At 40.3% G+C, this 13,088-nt stretch overlaps 1 protein-coding gene across 2 annotated transcripts in view; it reads left to right on the forward strand.

The window, feature by feature from the left end:
- FRMPD4 (FERM and PDZ domain containing 4) overlaps positions 1 to 13,088 on the forward strand; it is an 852,065-nt gene that overhangs the window by 40,161 nt on the left and 798,816 nt on the right. For both annotated transcript variants that reach the window (XM_019823548.3, XM_045051004.1), the window contains one exon: positions 11,970 to 12,099. In XM_019823548.3, coding sequence (XP_019679107.1) covers positions 12,033 to 12,099 — 67 coding nt within the window. In that variant the 5' untranslated portion in view covers positions 11,970 to 12,032. The remainder of the gene's footprint in view (positions 1 to 11,969; positions 12,100 to 13,088) is intronic.

A 13,088-nucleotide genomic window follows, 5' to 3' on the forward strand; every position in this document is an offset into this window, starting at 1 on the left:
ATAAAAAGGACATAGATAGCTGAAGGGGTTTTAGTAGGATTGTTAAAAGATAAACTGAGGCATATTAACAATTTTAAGACTTTGAGCAAACATCAGTTGGAATTGGGAAGCACCAAACTGAAAGTGGTTAGGAGCCCTTCGCCAACAGGAGCTTGCGGGGCGGGGTGGGGGGGGGGCGGGGGTACTTCTGTAGAGCAAAGGAGGAAGCAACGTAGCAAAGTAAGGAAATTATTGAATGGCTGTACCTCAAAGCCTAGTGGCTGTTTGTGCTTGGTTATCCTTAGTGTTTTGGTTTTATAGGCCTAGATTTTGGTTTCCTTCCATAGCTTGCCACATTATGACAGCCACCTCAGTCTAATGACCTCCTTGTTTCATTAATTTAACAATTTGTCCTTTTGGTCATCCTCTCAGAATGACAGATTGAACATGTCTTGGTATTGGTGGTACTCTTTTTTTTTTCGTTTTTAACATCTTTTTGAAGTAAACTCCACGCCCAACACGGGGCTCAAATCCACGAGCCCGAGAACAAGAGCCACATGCTCCACCAACTAGCCAGCCACGTGGTTCTCGGTATTAATGCTACTTTTTTTATATACAGTTTATTTATTTATCTTAAGAGAGGGGGTCAGGGGCAGAGAGAGAAAGAGAATCCCAAGCAGGCCCTGCGTTATCAGTGTGGAGCCCAACATGGGGCTCAAACTCACGAACTATGAGATCATGACCTGAGCCAAAATCAAGAGCCTGACTGAGCCACCCAGGCGCCCCAGTATTAGTACTATTCTTAACCACCATTAGAGTTAAGTTGTTCTTGTCTCACTGTGAAACTCCCTAGGTTATGATGTCAGATCCATGAAAGAAATGTTTTTGCTGTTCATCTCATTAATCATCTTGTTTCTGGTTCTCTAAGCCCAGTGAAACCATCTGATGTACTGCTGATGGCTGTGAACATGCATTTAAGACCTTAGAGAGAAAATAGCATACTAGAGGACTAAAATGATGACTTATTATAAGGATAATACCAAGAGATTGAAGTATACTCCTTACTAGGGCCCCCATGAGCCAAATCAATTGGTATCAGATAAATCAAAGAAGGGACATCAACCTGCTTTAGCCAAGTGGCTGATGTGTTAATTTATCATATTTGCTGCAACACCAGAGGTGTTGATCCAGGTATTGTGGGAGGTATTTGCTGTGGCACAAGCTCCTCCTTTTTCAGCCAAGAAGTAACCTAAAGCAGTTCTATTATCTGAAACCATCTTAGCAAGAAAGTCCATCTGCTTCTGGGTAGGAACCTCCCTAGTCAACTTTAATTTTAGGTCTGCAGCCGGTGTGTGGTTCCAGGAGTCTGGGGGAGCCCTTTTTAATGGGGAGATGTGGACCCAGGGTTCCAGTCCCTGAAGTTTGGCTGTGGTGTCGGCAGTGAGAAGGACCTGGGATGGTTTCTTCCAGGGAGATTCCAGGGCAGTCTTTGTGCTTAGTGATTCCAAGTCAGAAGGGTGGGAGAAAATGGGAAATGTCAGTCTGGAGAGTTGTAGCCAGACATTTGAGGAAACTAGGAGAGTTCTAGGCCCGGTTCAGGTTACAGACAGACCCAGTGGTTTCCTTGCACCCTTATTATTCCTAAGTAGTTGTAATTACTAATTATGTTGATTAGAATTCTTACCCCTTAGGATCCTTTATTCCTTGTGAAAACTAAGAAGTCAGCGATGTGACTGTCTGTTACACTAGCATTCTATGGATTCGGGAAATTTATAAATACATTTCACAATTTCTAGAAGTACCTTCTTTCTCATAGTAAAATTTTCAGTGTGGCACAAAAGATATTTACTAATAGATCCCAATATATTTAGTTCCTCTGTAAAAGAAAGGCAAAAGTGGATAAACCCATGTTCAGTATTTGCTGTTTTAGTATTTTATCATTTGGAATGACTAAGATAGTCAGTGAATAACCCTCATTTAGCTTATCTCAGTATAACCTTCAGGTTTCGAGTTACTAAAAAGATTTTGAAAACTATCTTTTTTGACCCCTCAAAATGTATTAATCATTGATAATCATAATATTAACAAACTCTACAGTGTTTTTTTTTTTAAGTTTATTTATTTATTTTTGAAAGAGAGAGAGAGAGCACAGATGGGGTATGGGCAGAGAGAAAGAGAGGGAGAAAGAATTCCAAGCAGGCTCCACTCGGTCAGTGTAGAGCCCGACGTGGGGCTCGAACCCACACACTGTGAGATCATGACCTGAGCTGAGATCCAGAACTGTACGCTCAACCGACTAAGCCACCCAGGTGCCTCAAATCTATAGTGTTTTTTATGTTCCAAGCACTTTATATTTAATTTTCATATTGAGTCTATGAAATATGTACTATTAGGGGTGCCTGTCTGGCTCAGTGGGTAGAGCATGTGACTCTTGGTCTCAGGGTCATGAGTTTGAGCCCCACGTTGGGTGTAAATAAATAAAAAAGAAATATGTACCAATATATGTACACACAAATACATACGTGTATACACACACACACACACACACACACACATAACCCACAGAGAAACATACATATATAATTGCCAAGAATACATATATGGTAAAACCTTAGCTTTCAAGCATAATTTGTTTTGGAAACATGCTTGTAATCCAAAACACTTGTATATCAAAGTGAATTTCAAGAACCATTGGCCCAGTTGTGATCATGTGACATTCAGTGTCACATACTACTCCTATTGCAAGATATCGCTCATTTATTAAGTTAAAATTTATTAGAAATGTTTTCTTGTCTTGCAGAACACTCACAGAACAAGTTACAATCCAAGGTTTTACTGTATTATTGATAATTATATACATAATTTTACATTTGTTTTGTATCTTAAAAATAATTTTTTTCCACCACTAAAGTAATAGAACAGATGAGTTTTGGCAAATAAAAATATATACATAAAACACGTAACAAAATTGTACCACAATTCATACTGTAAAAATGACTTGAGTTCATTTCATTGTTTTCTTAATATACTATATAGATTTGTTTGCATTATCTTTTTATTTTTATTTATATTTATTTATTTTTATTTTTATTTTTTTAAGTGTTTATTTTTATTTATTTTTTCAACATTTTTATTTATTTTGGGGACAGAGAGAGACAGAGTATGAACGGGGGAGGGGCAGAGAGAGAGGGAGACACAGAATCGGAAACAGGCTCCAGGCTCTGAGCCATCAGCCCAGAGCCTGACGCGGGGCTCGAACTCATGGACCACGAGATCGTGACCTGGCTGAAGTCGGACGCTCAACTGACTGCGCCACCCAGGCGCCCCTAAGTGTTTATTTTTGAGAGAGAGATTGAGAGAGAGGGAGAGAGGGAGAGAGAGAGAATGAGTGGGGGAGGGGCAGAGAAAAAGGGAGACACAGAATCCGAAGCAGGCTCCAGGCCCTGAGCTGACAGCACAGAGCCCAATGCAGGGCTCGAACTCATGAGCCGCGAGATCATGACCTGAGCCAGAGTCAGCCGCCAAACTGAGCCACCCAGGCACCCCATCTTTCTACTTTTATTTTTTTTTTCAACGTTTTTTTTTTTATTTATTTTTGGGACAGAGAGAGACAGAGCATGAACGGGGGAGGGGCAGAGAGAGAGGGAGACACAGAATCGGAAACAGGCTCCAGGCTCCGAGCCATCAGCCCAGAGCCCGACGCGGGGCTCGAACTCACGGACCGTGAGATCGTGACCTGGCTGAAGTCGGACGCTTAACTGACTGCGCCACCCAGGCGCCCCTCTACTTTTATTTTTAATTGTACTGTTGGCAGGTAATATTAGTTTCAGGAGTACAACAGTGATTCAACAATAGTAACATTATGAAGTGCTCACCACAAGTGTAGTTACAATCTGTTGCCATACAAAATTATCACAATATTACTGGCTATATTTCCTATGCCATACTTTTCATCCCTGTGTCTTACTTTATAATTGGAAGTTTATACCTTTTAATCTCCTTCACCTGTTTTGCATATCCTCCCACCCCTTGGATTTGGGAAGCTGTTTTTTGGTAGATATATCATTAGGCATAATTATTATTGAAAAGTGCATTTATAAACCTTTATCTTCCTTACATATATTTAATTTACTTATTCTTAATTATGTTTAAATTACTTATGAAAATTTTATAAGGCATTAAACAGCTAAACATCATTCTTGCTGACATATTCTGTAACAGAACTAATATGAGCTTATTCACTTTTAGTAAACCTAGGTAGAACAAAAGTATTATATTTAATGCTGTTGACTCTAAAGGCGTGCTTATTTTAATTAAACTAACACACTTAAACTAGTTTCTATTTACCAAAGATTATCCTAGATCACTTTGTACTTGAAAACCATTTGAGTTAGTTCCTATATTTCTGAGAGTATAATGATTTATGTAAATACCTTTTGACTTTAAGCCTATTAAATAAAGCCCTTTATAAATTAATTTTGGCAATATCATCTGGAGGTAGAAAAATATCATATATCTGTAACACACATACATAGACATACACAGAAATCTTATAGCTTTCATTTTTAAAAATTTTAGCCATGAGACCAACAGACACATACAAAGATGCTCAACCTCACCAATCATTAGAGAAATTTGCAAATCAAAACCATAATGAGATATCACCTAACACCAGTCAGAATGGCTAGTCCCAAAAAGACAAGAAATAACAAACACTGGCAAGGATGTGGAGAAAAGGGAACCCTCATCCTCTGTTGGTGGGAATGTAAATTGGCACAGCTACTCTGGAAAACAGTATGGAGTTTCCATAAAAAACTAAAAATAAGACCTACCATATGGTCCAATAATTTCACTTCTGGGTATTTACCCAACGAAAATGAAAACACTAATTTGAAGAGATACATACACCTCTATGTTTATTGCAGCATTATTTATAATAGCCAAGATATGGAAGCAACCCAAGTATCCATTAAAACATGAATAGGGTGCCCGGCTGGCTCAGTCCATAGAGCATGTGACTCTTGATCTTGGGGTTGTAAGTTTGAGCCCCACATTGGGTGTAGATATTACTTTTAAAAATCTTTAAAAAAATGAATAAAGAAGATATGGTGTATATACACAATGGAATATTACTCAGCCACAAAAAAAGAGTAAAATACTGCCATTTATGGGGCACCAGGTTGGCTCAGTTGGTTGGGTGTCTGACTTCAGGCCAGGTCATGACCCCGTGCTTTGTGGGTTCAAGCCCTGCATCAGACTCTGTGCTGACAACTCGGAGCCTGGAGCCTGCTTTGGATTCTGTGTGTCCCTCTCTCTCTGCCCCTCCCCTCCTTGCACTCTGTCTTTCTGTCTCCCAAAAATAAGTAAACATTAAAAAAAAAAAATACTATCATTTGTGACAATATGGATGGACCTAGAGGGTATTGTGCTAAGGGAAATGTAAGAGAAAGACAAATACCATATGAAATTACTTGTATGTGGAATCTAAAAAACAAAACAAAGAAACAATAACAAAACAAAAATAGAAACAGATTCACAAATATAGAGAACAAACTGGTGTTTGGCAGGAGGCAGGGAAGGAAATAGACGAAATAGGTACAGGAGATTAGGGGCTTCCAAGTTATAAAGCTTCCAGTTATAAAATAAATTAGTCATGAGGATAGAAAGTATGGGTACAGAATTTAGTCAATGTAATAACTTTGTATACTGACAGATGGTAACTGCACTTATTGTGGTGAGCATTTCATAATGTTCATAATTGTCATATCACTATGTTGTATACCTGAAATATTATATATCAGCTATACTTAAATTAAAAATACATGGGATGCCTGGGTGGCTCAGTTGGTTGAGCATCTGACTTCAGCTCAGGTCATGATCTCACAGCTTGTGAATTAGAGCCCTGCGTTGGGCTCTGTGCTGAACCTGCTTCAGATTCTGTGTCTCCCTCTCTCTCTGCCTCTCCCCCACTTACACTGTGTCTCTTTCTCTCTTGAAAATAAATAAACATTAAAAATTTGTTTTTAAATACAGATAAATTTTGGGGCACCTGGCTGGCTCAGTTGGCAGAGCCAGATGGACTCTAGCTCCATCCATGTTGTTACAAATGGCAAGATTTCATTCTTTTTGATGGCTGAGTAATATTCAGTTGTGTGTGTGTGCACGCGCACGTGAGCACCACATCTTTTTTTTTTAATGTTTATTTATTTTGAGAGAGAGAGAGAGCACATGAGCTGGGGAGGGGGGCAGAGGGAGAGAAAGAGAAAATCCCAAGCAGGCCCCACATTCAGGGCAGAGCCCAACAGGGGGCTCCATGTCACAACTGTGAGATCATGACCCAAGTCAGTATCAAGAGTTGGATGCTTAACCAAGTGAGCCAACTAGGCTCACTGCTATTATACCACATCTTCTTTATCCATTCATCACTTGATAGACATCAAATAGCTTCTTCTTTTTTTCTTTAATTAGAATTATCTTCCTGAAGTTTGCATTTTAAGATGGCTCTGAGTTCCAGGGCACCTGGGTGGCTCAGTGGGTTGAGTGTCTGACTTAAGTTCAGGTCATGATCTCGCAGTTCATGGGTTTGAGCCCTGGGTTGGGTGGGTTGTGTGCTGACGGCTCAGAGCCTGGAGCCTGCTTCAGATTCTGTGTCTCCCTCTCTCTCTGCCCCTCCTCCACTCGTGCTCTCTCTCGCTCTGTCTCTCAGTAAATAAATAAACGTTAAAAAAGATGGCTCTGAGTTCCTAGAGAAAACCAGGTGGAACATCTACATCTCAAAGGCACAGAGAAAGGATGTAAGTTTCTCCAAGAAGGGCTTTTGCTGTCTGAATCCAAATCTTTTACAATATCTGCAAGCCTTTGAGATGGATAGAGGGGGATTGGTAGAGAGGATAGGTGGGCTTTGTATTGTTTCTAGAGCTGCATGTCTGTTCTTAGAAAGACTGATACTGTAAGATGAGTACATTTGTTTTTAATTCTTCAAAGAATAACGTTGCAATCTGAATGTGTAGCCCCTGACCCAGCCATCAAAGTGCCGGAGCCTCCATTTGCTTCTTTGTATCAGGGAGAAGATCTGCAACAAATCAACCGATTTGTATGTTCTAGATTTACAGCTGGGTTTCTTTACAACATTTTAGTAAATCCTTCCACAGTGCCTTTACAATGCTTTTCTTTCTTCTGGGTAAATAGTTTCGTTTTAGCTTAGGGGAGAAGGCCTAAAAAAAGTTCTTATCAGGCTCTGAATATCAGCTTCCAATTTGGCTAATTTATGACCACAGAGCTACTTAAAAAAATCCTTTTGAGTATCTTGTCAGGTTTCAGCTGGAGCAAACAGTAAATATTTCTGGCAGTATTGAACCACCCCATGGAGCTAAGAGGGGTTCTCAAAGAGGTGCAGATGATACTAGTTACCCAAATCCAGAGCCACTGTGAAAAATACCCAATAGAAAGAAAGACCTGGACAGTCCCCCTGAGAGCCGCAATTGCTGGGGTATTGTAACAGTTGGTAGGACCCTAGCTGCAAATGGAACGCCATCCGCATTTCTGCCCAGCCTTATCTGGCCACAAATAGGGTGTAACACAGATTTATGTTCAGCTACCTTTTGGGGGCCCCTAATCTGACAGTTGCCTAGCTAAGTTCTCAGGGTACAAAATGAGACAAACAAGAAGGCAATAGTTATCCTTGTTTGAGAAAGGATGGATAACCCATGTTTTTTTCTGCTGATCCAAATTTGGAAAGGAAGGGAAAATGTGAAATTTACCTTCTTATCTTGACCAGGCACCACAGACAGTCATCTGGGAGGGCTGACTTTGGTAAGAATTCTTACCTTTTGCTGACTTCTACCAGTTTTCCCAGAATGCCTTCTTCATGGCTGCATTGCGAGTGAGGTGTCCCAGCTGGTCTTATCCTGGCCAGCAGAAATTATAGAGGAAGAAGAATAATTTTCCCTCTACTCTTTATAGTGAGTGTCTGGGTGAGACCCTTGTTATCAGGGCACCTTGTAAATTGATAAGATTACCTAAAATGGGTAAAAGTTTCCCACTGAAGCCAGTATAATTGAAGATTATCTTTGGTAAGGTTAACCTACTTGTTCAGTCTTAAAAGAAAGTTTTATTCACCTGAGGCCTCACGTGGGCACCGGTTCGTTTAAGTCAGACCTAGTCTGACTCCAGACCCAGTCCAGTTTTTAAGTCCGACCCAGTCCATTTCCAGCAGTTTTGAACCCAGTCCGGAAGTAGAAATGTTGAAATGAAGTGGGAAAGCTCATAACGCGAAAGCTGTGGAACCTGGATCCAGGATCCGAGTAGGACTTGCTCACCGTCTCCACAGGCAGCAGGAAAGCAGCATGCTCCAGGGGCTCATGTTTGCTTTCCGTGTTTGGTTTCTCATTGCTCTGGAACTGGTAAAAGATAAACTGAGGCATATTAAAACACTGTAGAGTTTATTTGAGCAAAAATCAATTCAAATCGCGCTGCACCAAACTAGAAGTGGTTAGAAGCACTCTTTTCACAGGAGCTCGGGGAGAGATTTTTTGTGAAGAAAAGATGGAAGCAAAGTACGGAAATTATTGATGGGCTGTCACTCTAAGCCTAGGTGGCTGTTTGTGATGGGTTATCCTTAGCGTTTTGATTTTATAACTGTGAGGCATTTAGAGACTTAGATTTTGGTTTGCTTTTGTAGGCCATGGCATTAGAGCCTCCTCAGTTTAACAGCCTCCTTGTTTAATAAGATTTTATGTTTCAGTCTCACAAAATATTCATTTATTGGGTCAGTTTCCTATGTCAGCTAATTATACTGTGTGGATTCTCTATGACTACAGCAGTGATGATGTCCTTTCCCAGGTAGTTGGGGTTTTTTTTGCCTTGAGTTTTAGAATCACTATTACCTTGGGTTTGATAGTTCCTGTTATCCTATAATTTTTTTTTTTAAGTCAACACAAGGGATGGGCTAAATGGGTGATGGGTACTAAGGAGGGCACTTGTTGTGATGAGCACTGGGTATCGTATATAAGTGAGGAATCACTAAATTCTACTCCTGAAACCAATACTACACTATATGTTAACTAACTTGGATTTAAATAAAATTAAAAATAAATAAATGAATAATCAATACAAACATGAAAATAAGAAATAAAAATGGTCTTTTAGCCTTATTTTTAGGCCTGGATCAATAGATATGCACCAGGCCAGAATTTGTCTGTCATTAATTCATTTGCTTTTTTCAGTTTATCTTTTGCACAATAGTATGGGAAGACACACTTGAAATGTGGACATTCCTCTTTGGGATTTGCTATGGAGATAAAACTTGTAAGAACTAAAGCAAGTAGAAAGTGCTTAATACTCTAAGTACAAGAGTATATGAAGTTCCATGGATGTTCTAAGGAGGGAAAGAACGTTTCCACTAGGGTAGCAGTTAAGTAGATGGGGTGGAGGCAGGAGTTTTGAAGATGGTCTTAACGTTGGGTTGGCATTTCAGAATGACCTTACAGAGTAGGTAAGATCTTAAAAAGAGGTTTTGAGGTGGGAAAAGTATTACAGGGAGGAAATAGTATGAAGGAAAGCATTTTGGTCACCAGTGGGACTGATATGAAGACCAAGGGGTTACTTAGACTAATGTGAAAGTGCCAACAAAGAAAGTGCCAGAAACTAAGGTTACACATGAGTTATGCGGAGATCAGGGAAACTTTGGGTGCCAAACTCAAGATTTCTTGCACAGGTATAAACTTTTGAATTTCTATGTAGCAGTGGTATACGGGCCCTGAGAATGCACCTCATAGGCCTCCTGCATGGGGGCAGGGGTGGGGGGGGGGACAATTGTCCCAGGACCCCAGCCTCCGCCCTCTGGAATCCATTGTAGCTCTTGCCTCCCATGGGCTGCTCCCCAGCAATGACTGAGTGGGGACACTGAAGCATGCTGTTTCAGGAGACAAACTCTTTTGTTGGTTGACCTTGGATTAAGAACTCCCAGACAGCTTTGCTGAAGCTTCCTTAGACAGTAAAGGTGGGTCTGTCAGTTCTCTTAACCTTGCCTGACCCCATCTGTTATTTCCCTTTGCGTGACATTTCTATTAACAAAATGCTCATATATTTAATCTTGGCTTGATTCCTGCTCCTTAGATAAAGGACCAGGACTAAATCAAGGTGTTTAAGGGTAGCAACCTGGTTGGAGGTGTAGGACTTGGGAAATTGTCTCGAAGATGTGTTTGTATGGCAAGCACACTGCTTTTATTTAGATCACGTAGATTGATGGAACTGGTGGCAATTATAGAGGTCTGTTAGCACCCCCCTAGGTTACCCTGGGTGTTGGCAGTGGGAGTCACTTAATAGTTTTGACTTATTGGGGCACCGTGCTGGGTCAATCAGTTGAGCAACTGACTCTTGGTTTCAGCTCAGGTCATGATCTCAACGGTTCGTGGGATTGAGCCCTGCATCAGGCTCTGTGCTTACAGTGCAGAGCCTGTTTGGAATTTGCTCTCTCCCCCTCTCTCTCTGCCCTTCCTCAACTCATGCTTTCTCTCTCTCTCTCTCTCTCTCTCTCTCTCTCTCTCTCTCTCAGAATGAATAAATAAACATTAAAAAAAACATTTTGACTTACAGGAATGGTGACACAGATTATTTCATAGTTCAGTCATTAACTATTATTACATAACACTAATTCTTGCCTCTAGTTCAGCGCTTCTGACTTAGAAAAAAAACTAACGTGTTAAGTGTTTGACAAAGACAGCTTAGAAATTATTTTCTCCATTATTTTTTCTCCTTGGTATCCTTTTAATACATTTTGTCAGGAATTATGGCATGGCTGTACAATTTCTTAATTTGTATGCTCTTTCTTTGTATAATTCATGAAAGAACTCTCATGGTGGCCAAAAATTACTTTGACTCCATTTAGTATTAATAAAGACATGTGTTAAAGCATGCGCTCTGTTTGCCTGTTACTCAGTTTTGGGTTATGCTTGGTCTTGCGTTGAAATAATTCTATGTTAAGGACCTCGCCGTTGGTTGCCTTGGATATCATGGTACTGTCACAACTTTAGGCTGTGACTTTGCTGCAGGTGCTAACAGGAGGAGACAATAGGCTGCCAAGCAGAGGCAGGGAGGGAAAACTGGATTCCCACACATACTGCGGCCTTGGCATGTTGCACACATTGCATGAGTCTGTGAAAATAACTTCTACTGGGAATATGTGCCATAAATAAACAAAGACTGCTCAGAAAGTTAACAAGAATGAAGGAATGAGGGAGGAAGAAGAGAGGAGTCTGGGAGAGGACTGACGGCCCTTGAAGGCCATTGCAGTGGCAGCGCTAGATGGGTGGTCAGACACAGCGGAAGGCCGAGGACGGAGGAAGCCATCTGCAGGACACTAGACCCCACAAGAATAAGCCAAGACCATGAACAGGGTAAGTAGAAGTGAGGGGAAAATGGCCAATTGTTTTTGAGTCGTGTGCACAACTGGAGAATTGGGAGCTTTTGGCCAAAGCAGCCAGGCCTATTGTCTTTATATGCAAAACCATCCTGTCATTCTTTTGTTGCTCTGGGAACTTCATAGAGAATCAGTGCCTCATTTATCCAGGGAGACTTCCATTCATCTGCTAATCCCCTAAGAACAAAGCTGCATTCCAGAATTGAAGAGTTTAATGGACATTTTCCATTGACCTTCTCACTCTGATTTTGTTGGCATTCTTAAGTTCTGTTTATAGTAAAATGTGTTTCCTTGGGTAGTAAAATGGACTTTTTCCCTAGTAAATGTCTGTGCCTGTGTAGAAAAATGTGGAAGAAACTTTATTATTCATTGTTACGAGTAGTTTCATAAAGTTAATCATTATTTAAATTTAGTAGAGATAGGAAAAGTCAAAAGAACATCTGTTTGTGACATTTTCAGGAGATGAGTTCTTGCCATGAGTAAAAGGGAGTGGATTATACTGTTCTTTAAAAATGTGTAACACATTTTGTATGAAGAAGATAATCAAAACCAGATATCATTTATCTCATAGGTGGATGGAAAAGAGACCAAGAAAAAAAAATAAGTGGCTTGGTGACCTAACTTTACCCAGAGAATGGAAAATAAAATGCAAGACTCCAAACCCTGCCCTTCTATTTCATCCTCATTTTGGAAAAATACAGGTGAGTATAGTCATTCTGAAAATTGATCTAGGGGCTGTGAAAACAAAGTCGCCAAGACAGCAGTGCAGATGTGAGTCAAAGAAGTTTTTGGTTTCCTTGCAAATATAATTAGAATGGTATTGTTTTCTTATTCATGAATGTGGAAATGTGCGACTTGATTATTTTTTATTTATTCATTTATTTATTTTTAGTTTTTTGAAATTCAAGTTAACATATAGTGTAGTGTTGGTTTCAGGAAGAGAATTGAGTGATTCATCACTTACGTACAACACCCAGTGCTCCTCCCAACAAGCACCCTCCTTAATGCCCTTCACCTGTCTAGCCGAACCCCTTACCCACCTCTCCTCCAGCAGCCCTCAGTTTGTTCTCTGTATTTAAGAGTCTCTTATGGTTTGCCTCCCTCTCTGTTTTTATCTTATTTTTCCTTCCCTTCCCCTATGGTCATCTGCAGTGTTTCTTAAATTCCACATATGAGTGAAATCATAGGACATCTGTCTTTCGGTGACTGACTTATTTTGCTCGGGATAATACACTCATTCCATCCACTTTGTTGCAAGTGGCAAGATTTCATTCTTTTTGATTGCTGAGTAATATTCCATTGTGTGTGTGGGGGGGGGGGGATGGATATATGTATATACCACATCTTCTTTATCCGTTCATCAGCGACTTGATTACAAAGCACATCTATGTGCTTTGTAGTTGTACAGGACATATGAAGGTGTGCTAACACAGAACTCGGTCTGCATAGAAAAGGCGACTGTGACAACAGTAATGGTGACAGTCACAGCCTAGGGCGTACTCATTCTATGCTGAACATTGTACTAAGGTGTGCTCCATAGGTTTTCCAATCAATCCTTATAATAAGATTAATTATTTTCAGCATTTTATGAATATGGAAACTGAGGCATAGAGAGGTTAAGACACCGGCTGAGCTTCATGTATCTGGTATAACGAGTCCAGGTTTGTTATCTCTCTCCAAGGAAAATTCT

This window comes from Felis catus, chromosome X (assembly GCF_018350175.1).
Source record: "Felis catus isolate Fca126 chromosome X, F.catus_Fca126_mat1.0, whole genome shotgun sequence".
Taxonomy (NCBI): Eukaryota; Metazoa; Chordata; class Mammalia; order Carnivora; family Felidae; genus Felis; species Felis catus.